Source organism: Pseudorca crassidens, chromosome 3 (assembly GCF_039906515.1).
Source record: "Pseudorca crassidens isolate mPseCra1 chromosome 3, mPseCra1.hap1, whole genome shotgun sequence".
NCBI lineage: Eukaryota > Metazoa > Chordata > Mammalia > Artiodactyla > Delphinidae > Pseudorca > Pseudorca crassidens.
In genome coordinates, this window is record NC_090298.1 from 62024267 (window position 1) to 62045873 (window position 21607).

Sequence of the window (21607 nt, forward strand, 5' to 3'; positions counted from 1 at the left end):
ATATTTAATAAAATAGCTCTGGAAAAGAATCAGGCAAGGAAGGGAACAGCAGGATCAAAGATGGAAGAAGGGGTAACAAAGTGAATTGAGACAATAACACACTTAAGATTCTACCCTGCAATAAATAGGAAAAAAAAAATCTTAATTTTCTAATAACATATGTGTATGTGTAATGAGAGATGGACTATATAAATGATAATTCAACTTCTGATTATTTTTAAGTTATAAAATCCATAAATTATCACAGGCCCTAACAGGCTCACAAATAAAAACCTGCCTCGGGTCTCTGTAACCAAAATAAAATTAAAGATGTCTAAAGAATGTTTGTGGGCAGGGGAAACACAGTCACTGAGTTTACTTAGTTTAAGGACAGACTAGTTATAAGCGCTAATAAAATAAGCCTCCAGGGGCTTTAACATTCCACACAACATTAGGGATCTTTGGTATTATTTACACAGTACCAACCTGTACAATTTTTGTATTGCATGGGCTGCATTCTTCCTAACGTATGGTGATAAGTCAGCAGAAGCTTCCTTAATAGCAAGCATCATAATAGGTACAATAATTGGCACTCTAATACTTGATAGAACTCTCAAAGCACTTGCACGAATTAGTTGATTTGGGTCCTAAAGACAGTACAAAAATATTCATCAAAATTTCAAGTTTTCAATATTTTAAATACATCTTTATGATACAGTTAACAGGTGCTTATAGGATGTAATACAACAATAGCAAAAAAAAAAAACAAAGAAAACCGGGCTACTTAATTTAAATACCCAGTATATGGAAATGGCTAAGGAAAAAGAGAATTAAATAAATGTTTATTTCTCTGAATAATGTTTTAACAAGAAAAGTAATGGTTATAATTCTACTTGATCACATATTACTAAACATGCTGGGGTTTTAGAGTTTCATAATAACAAAATGCTGCACGTCATAAATTTTATCTTTAAAAAAAGTCATGTCCCCTCTTTGTACACCTTCAACAACTAGTTGGTGTAATGATGAAGAGCTCTTTGAGGCACAATAATGATTATATTGAACATAAAGGAACATACAAGGCAAAGTCCAGTTGATTATAATAATAAATTATTTTCTAAGGGCATTGAATAGGGACCGTGAGAGGCCTTTTAACTCTTTCAAAACATGACTGTACCATTTAGTGGATTATTGCTCCACTTCTTTAAATGACACACCTTCAACTGTGCAGAAACGTTGCAGCTATTTGCCTACTCACTCTATTATTTACCTTCAGAGCTCGCTGAAAAGTGCTTATGGACAAGAGTGCCAGATCCTGCTGTTCTTCAGCATATCGGACCAGGTAAACATATACTAACTTCTTGATCTGTGAATAAGAAAAAATAATTTAATCCTAGCCAGAGTGAAAATTAAAAATTTTCTATACTAAAATCCACACTCAACTTTCCTGAACTAAATAACTGAACCTGCTCATAGCCTAGATGGTAAAATAAAGATAATGTATTGTAGGATAATGAATAGAAACAGAAAAAGCTTGTGAAGTAAGCATTTTAATAATCCAATCCACAACAGCAATATCCTATCAAGTTGTCCTTCCTCTTGATGGGAAAAAAAGTTCTTGAGCAAAACTCATACAAGAATATTAAAATATTAACTGATTTGGAACAGTATTTTCAAAATGAGGGATACAAATAATATAAAGACCTTGGGCTCTGTCCACTAACTATATGGTATGGGAGCTTATGTTTCCTCATCTGTCAAAAGGTGCTGAGGCCCAACTCTGATTCTATGGTAATAGTCACATTCCAATATACATTACCTGATATTTTCAGCTCAGTAAGAATAATGTGTGACAATATCAATTTAATGTAATAAAAATTCCAAAAGGACGGAAGTGTGTTCTGAAAACTGTTTTCAAAGTCAATTTAATCACTAAATTTATAACAAAATTATGATGAGCAGAAAAATTAAATGAAAATTGGAATTTGAGTTGAAATTCTTCGACTGCTTCCTTCAGACACTGCTTGTAGCTCGTATCTCCCTTCTCAAATATCTTCAGATACCATTGCTTGATTAATTTTCTGATATATCCCCATAGTACATATCTAAAAGTAATGGAATGTTCAAAGAGCATGGGAAATGAGGGGAAGTAGCTGGAAATAGGTGGAATCAATGCTGAAAAGGAAAACAGTGCTATACTGTGCCATACTTTATATCACAGTAACCAATCTGGACTTCTTTAAAGACAACTGTCATGGCCTTCTCTCCCTTACAGTCCAATTTCCCTTGACACAGCAGTGTTTTGAGTTCCTTCACCATCCTGTCTGTTCCCTTCTGAACTCACTCAATTTGTCTATATTTTTTTCAGTACAGCACTCCAAACTACAAATGAAGTCTAAGCAACACAAACTAGTTAAGATTTTGGGAAAAAAAAAAAAAAAAAAAAAAGCGAGGGCTTCCCTGGTGGCGCAGTGGTTGAGAGTCTGCCTGCCGATGCAGGGGACACGGGTTTGTGCCCCGGTCCAGGAGGATCCCACATGCCGCGGAGCGGCTGGGCCCGTGAGCCATGGCCGCTGGGCCTGCACGTCCGGAGCCGCAGCAGGAGAGGCCACAACAGTGAGAGGCCCGCATACCGCAAAAAAACAAACAAACAAACAAAAAACCCATATACTTTTTCCAAATGCGCTACTGACTAAATCAATCCATACTCGAGTAATTGTCCTAGTAATTGTCCTTCTTTTAAAAGGAGGGCAATATCTTACTTACCTATAGACATTTTCAACAACTTAAATTCAACACGTCACGGCACCCTCCTCAGATAATTTTAGATCTTAATCTTTAATCCAACCTATTTTGCTGTTCTTCACAATTTCATGGACACAAGTGAAAACTTAATTAACATACTTTCTGTGTCTTTACCATTGATAAAATGCTAAACACACCATTTTAACATGAAAGCCATCGATTCGTCTGTACTATATTGACAGGGTTATAGGTGAAACTAACAAAAAACATATTTCCAATTACTCTTCAGTGCTGAATAGATCCACAAAATCTTAAAAACGAAACCTAAAATCCTTAACTCAGTATTCAATATAGCCCATAATCTTCCTTTAAAGTCAAACAAGGAAGAGTCCCCAAATATAACTTGACTTTTTGTCTCAATCTCCACTCAGTTTATCAATCCTACTTTCTCCCAAGTTCTACTAATCAAAATCTTCCACAAAAGCAAAAATGAAACAATAAAATTTCCACTAAGAGAGGAACAGTACAACAAATTACAGTACATCCATATAATGCTGTACTATGTGGTCACTATATATAATTAAGTAAATCTGTACTTGACATTGAAAATATGTCCTTGTAAAAAATTTTAAGGGTGCAAAACAGTATGCACTGTATGATCGCACTTCTGTGTTAATAAAAAATAGATACACATATATTGTATTTTATCACTCTAAGATAAACCACCAATTGTAAGATGTACCATAATTTTACAGACCTCAAAGAGAGGAAGAAAAAATCCTGCCAATTGTAAGCCACCCTCAATTGTTAAGATAAGTTCCAACTGCATAAACTTTAAAATAGAAAACAGATGTCTTAGAATGGACATTATATGGTAATAGTAGCAAATATTTATACACTTAACTATGTGTCAGGCACTGTTCTACATGTTATATTTAGATTAATTCATTTTATATTCACAACTCAATGAACAGGTATTACCTTTCCTGTTTTACAGGTGAAGAAACCGAAGCACAGAGAAGTTAAGTGACTTGACCAATACAGAAATCTATTAAATGAAGAACCAGGATTCAAACCAGGTAAGCACAAAAGTTGAAAAAATTTATATAGTAAAATGTTAACAGTGACTAGCTCTGGGTGACGGCATTAACCAGTGACCCTCACTCTTTACATCTTTCTATATTATTTAATTTTTTTACAATGAATATTAATTTTATATTCAGATAAAACAATAAAGACATTTTCATTTTAGGGGTGAATCTCATCTTTCTAGACATCCTCCAACACAGAATAATAGTACTTTCTCTGATTATAAAAGTATTTTAAAATGTTCATTATAAACAATCTGAAACTGAAAATATTTTTAAGTTCCCACATTCCTATGATGGTTTTTTCTATAGCATTGGTAACATGTAGCCACCAGAACTATTTTAAACCTGTTCAACAGACAAAAACTCAGCTAAATCAACAAGTTTTTGCAAGTCAACCAACCTGTGACAGCCCCTTGCTTCTGAACGTTAGCCAATCAGGAACAAATTCACTCTAAAAAAACACACCTCTTAGTGCCAATCAATGAAAAGCAGTCTCACCCAAGTGACCACTCATCTACAGATGATATCAACCCACTTAGGCTCCTTAAAGTCCATGAAATTTTCAAATGATCATGGAATCAAGTGATCTCACACAAGAATACAAAAAATGGGTTCCAATATTACGTGGTACTAGTATACAAGATGGCAACCAAATGATCCAAAATATACCCAATGTTTTAGATTATATTTAAATGGAAATATAAATTTTTAAAATTCTTAAATCTCAGTTTAGAAGCACTTATCTAATTGTTTGAGTTATAAATGATTTTCTCCCCAACCAGATTTTAAAGTTCCTAAGTTAAGGATATATGTATATGCATAGATGGGATTCACTTTGTTATAAAGCAGAAACTAACACACCATTGTAAAGCAATTATACTCCAACAAAGATGTTTTTAAAAAAAGTTCCTAAGTTACAACAGTGCCAAAAAGCAACCAACACTTGCTGGTTGACTGATTTATACCAATTTAAATATATCAAATCAACACACAAGATGTATTTTAAATAAGATATTTCTCAAATTCACCTTGGAATGAACATGAGGTTATTTAGTACCGGAACCATTCCTTATTAATCTGTATACTCCCACAACCTATCACATAGCCTGGCAATATAGTAAAAGCCCAATAATTATCAGCTGAATGCAACATCACAGCCCAATGAGAGACTGGAAAAAAAAAAAGACATTTCCCATTAGATTGCTATACCTAGGATCTAACTTACCACCAATAGATATAATTCATGAAGTAGATGTCTAAAAGGACATCAACATACTGTGAGAAAACAATAGGTATTAAGAAGACTGCCTCAAAAGTCTTTAACTTGTGGGGGTTTTTTAGAAAATTAATCATTTAAAATATTATTTCTCTTTACCAACTATATTCGGATCTCAGTCTACGGTTCTCAGGAAACTTTTGAAACAAGAATGGGTTAGGATCCACCCACCCCCTCATCTTCTTGGGATGTATTTTCTCAGCAACACCTTTATTTACCTAACTGTACAGCCAACTTGTAAAGCTGAATTATGAACTCCAGAATATATCCAGGAGTTTATACTGGGAACACTGAAACGTTCAAACCACAGCTGAGCTACCAGGCACTGCTATAATTACGCACTACTGGAGAAGGATTATTGTGACTGTTATAGCAAAAAGCATAACGTTATTAAATCACAGAAGGTTGCAAAACACTAAATTTGTTCTAGTTCTAAGAATCAATCAAAATTGACCACAAGAGGCCTATGCACTGACTGGCTGCAGGTGTGCAGAGAAAGCCTACTTTCCCTGAAACCATTCTGTGATCAGAAATGGGAGTACTTAAAGCTCCGTGACTACACCATTCTCTTATCAGTTACTTTCACTCAGTGTTACAATATTCCTTGCTGTAAAGCTAATCATAGCAGAGCCCCAGTAGGCTGGAAGAACACAGGCAGATCTGTTTAATTAGTTTATCAATACTAGTACATCAAACTTCATGAGTTATTGACTAAACCTTTGATTATTTTAGTACTGTGGCTTACTAGGTCACTTTTGGTATCATCTGACATTGAATGGCAGATGACGTACAGCTCAACTGTGTGTCTAAGGCAGTATGTACTGGTAAAAATGAAATTTTGTACTTGATAACAATGAAACATCAATCAATTCTGAACACAAATTTTAAGAAGCTTATGTCAGTTTTCCCACAACATTAGAGGATTAAGCATGTTTCCAAGAACTAACAAGGTATTTCAAGAACAAAAAAAATCCAAAACAAATAGATCAATAGAGTAGTTCCCCTCTATCTGTGGGGGATACATTCTAAGACAACCAGTAGATGCCTGAAACTATGGACGCTACCAAGTTCTATATACACTATGTTTTTTCCTATACACAGATACCTATGATAAAGTTTAATTTATAAATTAGGCACAGTACGAGGCTAACAATGATAGCTAGTAATAAAATAGAACAGTTGTAAGAATATACTTTAATAACAGTTATGTGAATGTGTTCTCTCTCTTTCTCTCTCTCTCATATTGGACTGCACTTACCCTTCTTTCTGTGGTGATATGAGATGATGAAATGTCTGTGTGATAAGATGAAGTAAGGTGAATGAAGTAGGCATTGTGATGCAGGGCTAGGCTACTACTGACCCTCTGATGGTACATCAGAAGGAGGATCATCTGCTCTAGGTGATCCTGGATCACTGAGCATGACAGTGTCAATGGTTAGATGTCAGGAGCAGATGATGTCAATGGTTGGGGATCCCAGACAGAACAGCACAAAATTTCATCACACTACTCGTAATAGTGTGCAATTTAAACTTATGAATTGTTTATCTCCAGAATTTTCCATTTAATATTTTTGGACTACTAACCACAGGTAACTGAAACTGTGGAAAGTGAAACCACAAGGAAGGGGAGACTACTGTAATTATGTTTATAGTGACATTTTTGTTACAGAACATTAGATAGCATACCAGAATCTGATTGTAAAGGATAAAGATGAATAGAAAAGTTCTACTGTTGATAACTATCTGAACATTACAAACAGCCCTGAATAAATAATAAACAGTACAGAATTTTCTGTTTACAACAAGAAGACTGGAATTCCAGAGTGAACTACTTACAGCATAACTTATTACCAATATCTCAGGACTTGGTCATTTCTACCCACATCTAAAACATAAAAAATTTATACCCAAATGGGCAGAAGACCTAAATAGACATTTCTCTAAAGAAGACATACAGATGGTCAACAGGCATATGAAGAGGTGCTCAACGTCACTAAATATTAGAGAAATGCAAATCAAAACTAGAATGAGGTACCACCACACTCCAGTCAGAATAACCATCATTAAAATAATCTACAGGGACTTCCTGGTGGAGCAGTGGTTAAGAATCTGCCAGCCAATGCAGGGAACACAGGTTCGATCCCTGGTCTGGGAAGATCCCACATGCCGTGGAGTAATTAAGCCTGTGTGCCACAACTACTGAGCCTGTGCTCTAGCCCGCGAGCCACAACTACTGAAGCCCGCGTGCCTAGAGCCCGTGCTCCACAACAAGAGAAGCCACCGCAATGAGAAGTCTGCACATGGCAAGGAAGAGAAGGCCCCGATCGATGCAACTAGAGAAAGCCCATGTGCAGCAACGAAGACCAACACAGCCATAAATAAATAGATGGATAGATAGATAAAATTGATTCTTAAAAAAAAAAAATCTACAAATAACAAATGCAGAAGAGGGTGTGAAGAAAGGGGAACCCTCCTACACTGTTGGTGGGAATGTAAAGTGGTACAGCCACTCTAGAAAAAAGTATGGAGGTTCCTCAAAAAACTAAGAGTTGCCATAGGATCCAGCAATCCCACTCCTGGGCATATACCCAGACAAAACTATAATTTGAAAAGATACATGCATCCCTATGTTCATAGCAGCACTGTTCACAATAGCCAAGACATGGAAACAACCTAAATGTCCATCAACAGACGAATGAATAAACAAGATGTTGTAGGTATATACAATGGAATACTACTCAGCCATAAAAAAGAATTAGATAATACCATTTGCAGCAACATGAATGGATCTAGAGATTATGATACTAAATGAAGTAAATCATAAAGAGAAAGACAAATACCATATGATGTCACTTACATGTGGAATCCAAAATGTGACACAAATGAACTTATCAATGAAACAGAAAGAGACTCACAGACATAAAGAACAGACCTGTGGTTGCCAAATGGGAGAGGAGAGGGGAAGGGATGGATTGGGAGTTTGGGATTAGCAGATACAAACTGTTATACAGTATGGATAAACAACAAGGTCCTGCTGTACAGCACAGGGAACTATATTCAATATCCTGTGATAAACCACAATGGGAAAGAATATGAAATATATATATATACATATATATATATACATATGAAAAAATATATATACATATGTATAACTGAATCATGTTGCTGTACAGCAGAAATTAACACATTGTAAATCAGTTATACTTCAATAAAATAAAAAATTATAACAATGCCAGATACCTCCAAAGGATAGTTAATACCAGATGATGATAAGAGGTCAAAGACACTGAAGAAGAAAGAGGAGGAAGGAATCAAACAGGAAGGATGGCTCTAAAAGGGGAATGACCTAAAATGATTTCTGAAGCCAGGCTACCTGGCTTTGGATTCTGACTGCCACATAGTAGCTGTGTGACCTTGGTCAGATAATCTAACCTCACTGCTACCTTATCCTCAAATGGAAAATATGGAAAATGAAAGAACCAACTTCACAGGGTTATTTGTGAGGATAAAATGAGTTGATATAAGTAAGGCGTTAACAACCTAGCACAGACGGCATTTTTTAAGTGTTAGCAATCATTGTTGCTACTGAGAGACTGTATTCCCAGTAACGCTAAGACAAGCTTTACCTACAGCTCACAAATTTTCTAAGTGAAATCTTGATTTTTCTTTCTCAGCTACTTGAACTTTCTTATACCAGAAGCCACAAAACTAAGGTGCATATCAAATTAGAAGCTCATATATCATGGCCATAACAAGTCAAAGACAGTTTAACTGAACTATCAATTCAGAATTATATTTTTTTAATAAACTTTTTATTTTATTTATTTTTTAACATCTTTATTGGAGTATAATTGCTTTACAATGGTGTGCTAGTTTCTGCTTTATAACAAAGTGAATCAGATATACATATACATATATCCCCATATCTCCTCCCTCTTGTGTCTCCCTCCCACCCTCCCTATCCCACCCCTCTAGGGGGCCACAAAGCACTGAGCTGATCTCCCTGTGCTACGCAGCTGCTTCCCACTAGCTATCTATTTTACATTTGGTAGTGTACATATGTCCATGCCACTCTCTCACTTCGCCCCAGCTTACCCTTCCCCCTCCCAGCGTCCTCAAGTCCACTCTCTATGTCTGCATCTTTATTCCTGTCCTGCCCCTAGGTTCTTCAGAACCATTTTTTTTTTTTAAGATTCCATACATATGTGTTAGCATACGGTATTTGTTTTTCTCTTTCTGACTTACTTCACTCTGTATGACAAGTCTCTAGGTCCATCCACCTCACTACAAATAACTCAATTATATTTACATGGTAACAAGCACATAAATAGTGCTTAATAAGTATCTACTAAATTAATCATAAGTAAACTTTGCAAATACTATAAGATTACATGTGCAGTCTAGACTTCTCCCATTAATTAGAATCTTAGAAAAGATGGTTTATCAAGTTATTTAAATCCAATATTAATTAATTTATCTTAGTTCCTAAGTTGACAATAAGTGTACAAGTGTTTTGATTTTAATTTACCCAAGTTAGTCAAATTCACTTTATAATGCCTATTCATTTTGGCAGCAAAATTCACCTATTTGAAATATGTAATGTACTTACTATCTAACAAAAAAATGAAGTGTACTTTAAAATGTATCTAAAAAGTAGTTTTAAAGTACATATCTTTAAAATTCTATAATATAAATTATTCTAATAAAAAAGTTATGATAGGAAAATAATTCATTTTGTATATAGAAATGTGTACTCTAGAAACTGTATAACATATACTTCAGTGTACTTTTCCAGATTTTGAACATGCAAATGCAAGATTATTCAAACTACTCATTTTCCTTATATGAGACACAATAACACCCAATCTACTTCACAGTGTAAAAATAATAGCTTAGAGTCTACATCATATCAACCTTGTGTTTGTGACCTGGCTGATCTTATTGCTCCACTTAAAAAATTCTACCATCATTCTCAGGTCATGATTATTTTATACACTCTGTTTTTTGGTTTGTTTGTTTTGTTCTGTTTTGTTTTTGCGGTACACGGTCCTCTCACTGTTGTTGCCTCTCCCGTTGCGGAGCACAGGCTCCGGAGGCGTAGGCTCAGCGGCCATGGCTCACGGGCCCAGCAGCTCCGCGGCATGTGGGATCTTCCCGGACCGGGGCACAAACCCGTGTCCCCTGCATCAGCAGGCGGACTCTCAACCACTGCGCCACCAGGGAAGCCCTATACACTGTTTGTCTTGTACCGATGCAATCTTTTCATTAGAAAATGCCTTGTTTTTCAAACTATAAATACCTAAGTACTGACTATAAAACTGCTAATGACATGTGGCTCACTCGGTATATTCTGGCTATAAAGCATTACAAGACACCGTTACAGAACTCTGATGTAAGGATGGAAAAGAAGAAGAGAATTTTCAAGTTATGTCACCAGTTACAAACTGAAAATTCTGCATGGAAAGTAGGGAAAACTGAGACTAATGTTTTCATTTGACTGGTAACATTCCGTATATTTTAAGGTTTTAAAAATATTTACAGATTATGATATAAAGCTATAATATAGAAATAATAACTGAGAGATCTGATTTACCCTTCCTACCTTAATGAAACAGAAAATCAGGGGCAAAAAACGAAACAGAAGTTTTCGTATGTTGGACAACAGGCAGCACATTACTGTGAACCCTGAGAGAGGGAAAGAAATCAATGTGAGCCCTTCAACTGACGGTAAGTCTACCAGGAAAGGGAGGCAACTCGAACAGAATCCAGAAGACTCACTGTGCTGAGGAGACAGTGATCAAAGTTCACAGAGGCCAAGGTTGCTAGAATTTGCAGAGCAGAATAACAAAGAGGAGGGCACTTCAGAGGGAGAGAGAGAGAATGCATTCTGGGGAGAAGTACCATCTACCGTGGGCTAAGCACTGTCATGCACATGAGTAAGATGAAACTACCTGAGGCCAGACCAAAAAACACTGGAAAGAAGTAGGCAGAACAGGTCTCAAAGATCACAGAAAGCTGGGAAAAGTTCATATTCCCACCAGCCAGGGAGAAAGTATCTCATAAATACATGTATCATTGAGCAGAATCCTAAGAAGGGCATTGCTTTAATAATGGGATTACATTAGTCTAGATTAAAGGTGTTTCCATATCCCCTACTAAAGATTAAAAGTATGCTTTGAAAGAATCAAATGATTCCATATAACTTAATTGTGCATCACAAGAAAACCCAACACAATTTAAACAAAAATCAGGACAATATGAATCATAATTACTCTTCAAGTAATCTCTACCCACATCTATCAAACTCCTGAACCATGCAAGATCAGAATAGACTCAAAGCAGCTCAGCAAAAGACAAAAAATATGAGACTGAAGTTGCTGCCTAAGCAACAGAATTTGCAATTTGAACCCTGTCAAAATAACTGCTTTCTAAAACAAAAACACCACCTATGGAGTAAATATAAAAGAATACAGAATCAACATAATTTAATATTCATAATGTCAAAAGATACAACTCAAATTACCCAATATATGAAAAACTAAAAAAATGGAACATATGCACACAAGAAAAGGAAATTAACTAAACGAAAGCCTGAGAAAAACATACTGGAACTAGCAGGCGAGGATTTTAGAGCTACCATTACACTTAAGTAAAAGAAAATGTGCTTTCCATTAATAAAGAATAGAGGAAATCTCAGCAAAGAAACAGAAAGGATAAAAAAAGGACAAACTGAAATTCTAAAATGAAAAAATACAATTTCTAAAATAAAAATGAATGTACTTAATCAAATGGAGAGGTCAGAAGAACGAGTAAGCAAACTTGAAAACAGGTGAGTAAAAATTACCTAATGTAAACAACACACACAAAAAAAGATCTAAAAAAACCAACAAAGTTTCATACATTGTCAGGCAAAAATAAAACAATATAATATATATGTAATTTCAATACCAGAAGGAGAAAAGAGAAGGGGGCAAATATTATCTGAAGAAATAATGGCCCAGGGCTTCCCTCGTGGCACAGTGGTTAAGACTCCACCTGCCAATGCAAGGGACATGGGTTCGAGCCCTGGTCTGGGACGATACCACATGCTGTGGAGCAACTAAGCCTGTGTGCCACAACTACTGAGCTTGTTCTCTAGAGTCTGCGAGCCACAACTACTGAGCCCGAGTGCCACAACTACTGAAGCCTGTGTGCCTGGAGCCCATGCTCAACAAGAGAAGCCACCCAATGAGAAGCCCGCACACCACATCGAAGAGTAGCCCCTGCTCGCCCCAACTAGAGAAAAGCCTGTGTGCAGCAACAAAGACCCAATGCAGCCAAAAATAAAAATAAAAAGTTTTATAGAAAGAAAAAAAAAGAAAAGAAATAATGGCCCCAAATTTCCTACTTTTGATCAAAGACAGTAATTTATAGAACTAAGATGCTCAACACACACAAAACCAAATGAACAGGAATAAGATCACACCAAGGTACACCAAAGTCAAACTACCAAAAGCCAAAGATGGAGTAAAACATGAAAGTGTCAAGAGAAAAATTACAAATTACATAGGAAAATGAATGATCCAGTTAACAGGGACTTTACATAAGAAATTATGGAGGGCAGAAGAGTCTTCAAAGCATCTTTAAAATGCTGAAACAAAAAGAAACTATTAATCCAGAAGTCTATGACCAATGAAATAATTCTTTAGGAATGAAGGTAAAATGCAAACATTTTCAGATAAAAGTAAGAGAATTCATCACTAGCAGACCTCCATTACAGAAAAAGCCAACAGAAGGTCTTAAGGCAGGAGGATCATGATACTGATAGAAATTTGGATCCTTAGAAGTCAAAGAGAACACTGGACAGGATAAATATCTTAATAAATGATACTCTTTTCTGTTTTTCTTTTAATTTCTTTATGTCATAAGTATTGATATTTAAAGGAAAAATTGTACTGTTTTATGATGCTTGCTTATTTTTTATTTATTTATTTGTTTGTTTATTTATGGCTGTGTTGGGTCTTCTCTGCTGCAGGTGAGCTTTCTCTAGTTGTGGTGCACAGGCTTCTCATTGTGGTGGCTTTTCTCGTTGCGGAGCATGGGCTCTAGGCGCACGGGCTTCAGTAGTTGTGGCATGCGGGCTCAGTAGCTGTGGCTCGCGGGCTCTAGAGCGCAGGCTCAGTAGCTGTGAGCTTGGCTCGCATGGGCTTAGTTGCTCCACGGCATGTGGGATCTTCATGGACCAGGGCTTGAACTCGTGTCCCCTGCATTGGCAGGTGGATTCTTAACCACTGTGCCACCAGGGAAGTCCCTTGTGATGCTTTTAACTTATATAAATGCGATAAATTAATAACTAAAACATAAAAGGAGAGATATGGATGTATACAGTTGCAAGATTTCTATATTTTATGTGAAGAAGTGCAGCATTAACTATAATCCAACTGTGAAAAGTTAAGAATGGATACAGCCAACACTTTAAAAAAATGCAAAGAAGTACAGGTTAAAAATAAAAACAGGAAACATTTAAGTGTGATTTCCTCTATAAAAAGGAGGAAAAGAAGAAGAGAGGAACAAAAATAAAGGTGACAAATTTTAAAAAAGAAATCATGTAATACTACACTCAAATCCAACCACATCAATAAATACATCAAGTGTTAACAGAATAAACACTCCAATTAAAAGGCAGAGGCTGACAGAATGGGTGGGAAAAACATGGAACTAGATGCTGTCAATAAGAGACACAAATAGATATGAAGACACGGGCTAGGAACAAATGAATGAAAACAGGATATACCATACAAAGAGATGAGAAGGCTGGAATGACAATATTAATAACAAGAAATCAAATGGACTTTAAGACAAACAAGTATTACCAGAGAAAAAGAAGGGTTTATTTTAGGATAAAGGGGCAATTCATCAGGAACACCTGAAAAGAGCTATGCCTAATAGGAGTGCTTCAAAATATAAGCAAAAAATGACTAAATTAAAGGGAAAAATGAACAATTCCAGGATCATGATTGGGAGATTTGAGATCCCTCTCTCAGCAACTGGTAGAACATCTAGACAAGAGGTCAGTAAAAACATTTTAAAAATCTAAACAACACATTTGCTTAAATAATATTTATAGAACATTACAACCCAAAGTGGAATACACATTCTTTTCCACTGCACGTGATATGCATACCAAAACAAACTAGATGATTAGCTATAAACAAGTCTTCATAAAATTTTAAGAGAATGATGTTTCCTGACTAAAAAGGAATTATATTACAAAGCAATAACAATATAAGATAATGAGATAACCCTCCCCCAATATCTGGAAATTAAACAACATACTTCTAAATACACCATAAGTCAAAAAAGAAATCATAAAATAAGAAAATATTTTTAGGGGGATGGATGGAGCAGGAGTTTGGGGTTAGCAGATGTAAACTTTTATATATAATGAATAAACAACAAGGTTCTACTGTATAGCACAGAGAACTATATTCATTGTCCTATGATAAACCATATGGAAAATAATATTTTAAAAAAAGAATGTATATTTATGTGTGTGTGTATATAATTGAACCACTTTGCTGTACAGCAGTAATGAACACAACATTGTAAACCAACTATACTTCAATTAAAAAAAGAATTTAAAAAAGTACATAGAGGACTTCCCTGGTGGTGTGGTGCAGTGGTTACGCACCACAGGTTATTGGCGCCTGCCAATGCAATGGACAGGGGTTTGAGCCCTGGTTCTGGAAGATCCCACATGCCGCAGAGCAACTAAGCCCACGCACCACAACTACTGAGCCTGAGCTCTACAGCCCACGTGCCACAACTACTGAAGCCCGCGTGCCGAAAGCCTGTGCTTCACAACAAGAGAAGCCACCACAGTGAGAAGCCCACACACTGCAATGAAAAGTAGCCCCTGCTCTCCGCAGCTAAAGAAAGCCCGTGCACAGCAACAAAGACCCAATGAAGCCAAAAATAAATAAATAAAAATTCTTAAAAAGTACGTAGAGAATTGTAAAGTGCTATTAAAAATCATAGAAATGAAAAAAAAGAAAATATTTTTAACTGAATGACAATGAAAACAAATCAAGTAAAAATTCAGGAAAGTAACTAAAGCAGTGCTTAGAGGAAAAGACACAGTATTAAAGCCTTATATTCACAGAAAGATTTGATCTGAGTTCCCAACTCAAGATGATAGAAAACAACAACAAAAACCCAAATGAAGTAGAAGGATGAAATAAAAAGATAAATACAAAAGTCAATAATCATACCAAAAAGAAATCAATGACACAGGAAACAGAAAATTGATAAAACCAAAAGCTGGGTTTTTTTAAGTCAATAAAGTTGATAATCCTCTAGATAAACTGATGAAGAAAAAGAGAGAAAAGACAAAATTACCAATATCAGGAATGAAAGAGGAAACATCACTACAGAAGCTACAGACATTAAAAGGATACTAAGGAACTATAATTAACAACTTTATGCCAATAAACAACCTAGATGAAACAGATTCATTTCTTAAAAGAAAAATTACTAACACAATCCAATAACAAATAGAGAATCTAAATAGCGCTGTGTTAGGGATCCACCAAGACTACCTTCAGGCTTAATGACTGCCTAGAAGGACTCACAGGACCCAGAAAGTTGTTACACTCATGGTTATGGTTCACTACAGTGAAAGGATATACAGCAAAATCAGCAAAAGGAAAAGGCACATGGGGTGAAGTCCAGAGGACACAAGGCACAAGCTTCTAAGAGTCCACCCACAAGCAGAGTCACATAAAAATACTTCCTTCAGCAACAACGTGTGACAACACGTACAAAGTGGTGCCAACCAGGGAATCTTGCTTAAGACAGACGGTCCAGGGTTTTTATTAGGGATCAACCATGCAGGCACTGTATGCCTACATATATTGTCATCAGTAAGTAAGAGATCAGTAACTGAAGCTCCAGACCATGATAAGGAAAGCAGGTGTTTACCACAAACACTTTTAGTATATATTATTTGGATAAACTGACATAGCATGGCTCACTCTTATCTGACAGAACACTCAAAGAGATCAGTTCACCAGAGCCAACCAATAAACAATCATGAAAACAGACCTGGAGGGCTTCCCTGGTGGCACAGTGGTTAAGAATCCACCTGTCAATGCAGGGGACACGGGTTCAATCCCTGGTCCGGGAAGATCCCACATGCTGCGGAGCAACTAAGCCCGTGCACCACAACTACTGAGCCTGCGCTCAGAGCCCACAAGCCACAGCTACTGAGCCCACGTGCCACAACTACTGAAGCCCATGTGCCTAGAGCTCGTGCTCCGCAACAAGAGAAGCCACCGCAATGAGAAGCCCGCACACCGCAACAAAGAGTAGCCCCCACTCGCCACAACTAGAGAAAACCCATGCATAGCAATAAAGATCCAACGCAGACAAAAATAAATAAATAAATAAAAAGAAAAAGAAAAAAAGAAAACAGACCTGGAAATGTTCAGGGTTTGCACAACCCAAGCCTGCTGAGTTTAGTTTCCACACAGGCCTATACCAATAAACAACTTGAATTCATAATTTAAAACTTTCGCATAAAAGAAATTCCAAGCCCAGATGACATCATAGTAACAATGAAATAATACCAATTATTTGGTATTATTAGATAGAATGAAACAATACCAATTCTACACATTTTCTTTCAGAGAAAAAAGGAGAAACACTCTCCCACTCATTTTTTTTTAAATAAATTTATTTATTTTATTTATTTATTGTTTTGGCTATGTTGGGTCTTCGTTGCTGCGCGTGAGCTTTCTCTAGTTGCAGTGAGAGGGGGTTACCCTTCGTTGCAGTGTGCAGGCTTCTCTCATTGTGGTGGCTTCTCTCATTGCAGAGCACGGGCTCGAGGCGTGTGGGCTCAGTAGTTGTGACCCACGGGCTTAGTTGCTCCGCAGCATGTGGGATCTTCCCGGACCAGGGCTCGAACCCGTGTCCCCTGCATTGGCAGGTGGATTCTCAAACACTGCGCCACCAGGGAAGCCCATCTCCCACTCATTTTTAAAATCCAGTATTAACTGGTTACCCTGATAGCAAAACCAAAGTCATCATGAGACAAAAAAAAAAAATCCCTCAATAAGATATAGATGCAAAACTCCTAACAAAAGTTAGCAAATCGATTCTAACAATACACTAAAAGATTAATACACCATAGCCATTAGGGATTTATCCCAGGAACAGAAAGGTTTAATATTTAAAAAGTAGTCCCAGTCATTTATCATATGAAGAGAATAGAGAAAAATCCTATGATAATTTCAGTACTTACAGAAAAAAGATTTGACAAAATTCAACATTCATTCAATTAAAAACTCTCAGCAAACAAGGGATAAAAAGAACTTCCTCAATATGCTTAAAGGCATCTGCAAAAAACCTATAGCTTGTATCATATTCTATGGTAAATGGCTCAATGCTTTCTACATCAGGAACAAGGCAATGAAAACCACTATCATTGCTTTTATTCAACACTGTAATATAGATTGTACTCAGTGTAATATGACAAGAAAAAGGCATATAGGATACAAAAGAAGTAAAATTATGTTCACATATGGTATGATCATTTATGTATCAAAGTCTAAGAAATCGATAAAATAACTATCAGGAAAAAAAAATAGCTATCAGGATAAGTGAATTTAGCAAGGACACAAGATCAATACACAAAATCAGAATTGATTTTGCTAGCAATGACCAATTGGAAAGTGAAATTAAAAAGACAACTCTATTTAAAATAGCAATCAAGAGACTTCCTTAGTGGTCCCAGTGGTTAAGAATCTGCCTTCCAATGCAGGGGACGAGGGTTCGATCCCTGGTTGGGGAGCTGGGATTCCACATGCCACAAGGCAACTAAGCCCATGTGCCGCAACTGCTGAGCCTGTGCACCACAACTAGAAAGAAGCCGGCGTGCTGCAATGAGGAGCCCTTGTGCTGCAACCAAGACCAGACGCAGCCAAAAATAAATAAATAAATAAATATTTTAAAAAACACAGCATTCAAAAACTACTCAAAACTAAATTGATGTACAAAATGTTCAAAACTTGTACACCAAAACCTATAAAACACTACAAAGGGAAATTACAGAAGACCATATTCAAGGACTGGAAGACTTATATGGTGGAGGTGGCAATTCCCTCCAATTGATCTACAAACTCACTGTAAACAAAATCAAAGTTAACAGGATTTGGAGAAATTGGCATGCTGATTTTAACACTTTTACAGAAAGACAAAAGACCCAGATTAGTCAAAACAAGGCTGAAAACAGAACAAGACTGGAGTGCTTATACTACCTCACTTCAAGACTTACTGTAAGGCTACAAGACAGCGTAGTATAGGCACAAGGACGCACATACAGATCAATGGAACAGAACAGAGTCCAGAAATATGCTTGCACTTATATGGCCAAAATTTTTTCACAAAAGTGGCAAGGTAATTCAACTGGAAAAAGATATAGTCTTCTTTATAAATGGTGACAGAATAGTTGAATATCTGAGAAAAAAATGAATTGCAAATCTTACCTCATACCACACACAAAATCTAATTTGACCCAGCCAAAACAATCTTGAGAAAGTATAAAGCTGGAGGTATCACGCTCCCTGATTTCAAACTATACTATAAGGCTACACTCACCAAAATAGTATAGTACTGGCACAAAAACAGACACCTAAATCAATGGAACACAATAAAGAGCCCAGAAGTAAACTCATCACTATATGGTCAATTAATCTATGACAAAGGAGGCAAGAATGCACAATGGGGAAAAGACAGCCTCTTCAATAAATGGTGTTCAGAAAATGGACAGTTACAATCAAAAGAATTAAATTGAGCTACTTTCTCACACCATATACAAAAAGAAACTCACAATGGAGTAAAGGCTTACATTTAAGACCTGAAACCATAAAACTCCTAGAAGAAAGTATAAGTATTGCTCTTTGACATGGATCTTAGCAATATTTTTTGGATTTGTCTCCTCAGGCAAGGGAAACAAAAGCAAAAATAAACAAATGGGACTACATCAAACTAAAAAGCTTTTGTACAGCAAAGGAAACGATCAACAAAACAAAAAAGCCACCTACTGAATGGGAGAAGATATTTGCAAATGATATAACTGATAAGGGAGTAATATCAAAAACATATAAAGAACTCACAGAACTCAACATCAAAAAAATACAAACAATCCAAATAAAAAATGGGCAGAGGACCTGAATAGACATTTTTCAAAGACCTACAGATGGCCAACAGGCACATGAAAAGATGCTCAACATCACTAATCATCAGGGAAATGCAAATTAAAATCACAATGAGTTATTACCTCACATGTGTCAGAATGACTATTATCAAAAAGACAGGGAGTTCCCTAGTGGCACAGTGGTTAAGAATCTGCCTGCCAACGCAGGGGACACGGGTTCGAGCCCTGGTCTGGGGAGATACCACATGCCACGGAGCAACTAAGCCCATGGGCCACAACTACTGAGCCTGCGCTCTAGAGCCCACGAGCCATAACTACTGAGTCCGTGTGCCTAGAGCCTGTGCTCCACAACAAGAGAAGCGACCGCAATGAGAAGCCCGTGCACTGCAATGAAGAGTAGCCCCCACTCACCACTAGAGAAAGCCGGTGCCCAGCAACAAAGACCCAAAACAACCATAAATAAATAAATAAATAAACTTTAAAAAAAAAAAAAGACAGCAAGTAACAAGTATTGGTGAGGATGTGGAGAAAAGGGAACCTTTGTGCTCTGTTGGTGGGACTGTAAGTTGGTGCAGCCACAGTGGAAAACAGAATGTAGGTTCCTCAAAAAATTAAAAATAGAACTACCATACAATCCAGCAATCCCACTCTTAGGTATACATTCGAAGAAAACAAAAACACTAATTCAAAAAGATATTGATACATGATCCCTATATTCATTGCAGCATATTTACAATAGCTAAGATATGGAAGCAACCTAAGTATCCATCGATAGATGAATGAATAAAGAAGATGTGGTGTGTACACACACACACACACACACACACACAATGGAATATTAGCCATAAAAAAGAATGAAATCTCGACATCTGCAACAGCATGTATGGATCCAGAAGGTATTGTGCTAAATGAAATAAGTCAGACAAAGAAAGATAAATACCATATGATTTCACTTATATATAAGGAATCTAAATACAAAACAAATGAACAAACAGAACAGAAAGAGACTCACAGATACAGAGAACAAACTGGTGGTCGCCAGACGGGAAAGGGGCAGGGGCATGAGTGAAATAGGTGAGGGAGATTAAGAGGTACAAACTTCAGTTATAAAATAAATAAGTCATGTAATGTACAGCATAGGGAATATAGTCAATAATACTGTAATAACTTTGTATGGCAACAGATGGTAATTAGACTTTATTGTCGAGATCATTTTGTAATGTATAAAAATATCAAATCGTGATGCTGTACACCTGAAAATAATTTTATATTATAAGTCAATTATACTTTAATTTTTTTAAATCTGATTTGAAATGTATTCTGTAGTAAAGATTTAACACAGTAGGCCAGAGATTGCTATCCTTAGAAAGCCTACTTATAAAGTTGGCCTTGACTGTTGTCTGGGAACTTGAACTTCAGAGATATTGCCACCATTCCCTAACTGATAAGGGTGGTTTACATAAAAACAATATGGTTTATGCTGAACATGTGCTACTTTCTGAGAGTCTGCAATTCTGGAATGTGTTAGGCAGTTAATGGGTACACGAGCAGCCCCCAATAAAGACTTGGGCACTGAGTCCCTTATGCTTTCCTAGTAGACAACACTTCACACATTTTGTCAGAGGTGATGCTGGAGGAATCGAATGTCACAGGGAAAATCACTGGGGAGGCTTCTTAGAAGCTTGCATCTGGTTTTCTCTGGACTTCACTTCATGCACCTCTTTCAGTACCTAATTTTTGTTGTGCATCTTTCAGTGTAATAAGTCATAGCTATGAATCTATCTATAACCTGAGATCCTGTGGATTAGCCCAAAGAATGAGGGAACCTGTGGGTAGTCTTGGGATTCTCCCCTGACATGGATCATAGTGCAAAATTTAATAGCTAAAACGTTTTAAACTTTTAGAACAAACTGGGAGAAATGTTCATGACATTAGGTTAGGCAAAGATTTATCAAGCAGGTCACAAAAAAGCCTCAAGTATAACTAAGAAAACTGATAAAATGTACTTTATCAAATCAAACGTTTATTCTTTGAAAGACATTAAGAAAACAAAAAGGCAAGCTACAGACTAGGAAAAAATAAATAATAGTAAATAACCATCAATCTGACAAAAGGCTTGTATCAGAATATATAAAGAATTTTTATACTCTAGACAAAAAAATTAAAAATAGGTTAAAGATCTGAACAGATATTTTAGAGAAGTTTTACGACTGATCAAAAAGATCATGAAAAGATGCTCAACACCACTAAGTATCAGGAAAATGCAATTAAAGGCACAATGAAACACCATTACGCATCCACCAAAATGGCTGAAGT

General features: G+C 36.5%; 1 protein-coding gene across 5 annotated transcripts in view; it reads right to left on the reverse strand.

Moving 5' to 3' along the window:
- AP3B1 (adaptor related protein complex 3 subunit beta 1) overlaps window positions 1–21607 on the reverse strand; it is a 273106-nt gene that overhangs the window by 198758 nt on the left and 52741 nt on the right. For all 5 annotated transcript variants that reach the window (XR_010941991.1, XM_067731062.1, XM_067731061.1 and 2 more), the window contains 2 exons: window positions 1250–1345; window positions 466–626 (listed from right to left, as the gene is read on the reverse strand). Coding sequence is in view for 4 of the 5 variants with exons in the window: in XM_067731062.1 (XP_067587163.1) it covers window positions 466–626; window positions 1250–1345 (257 nt within the window). In the remaining variant the exon portion in view is untranslated. The remainder of the gene's footprint in view (window positions 1–465; window positions 627–1249; window positions 1346–21607) is intronic.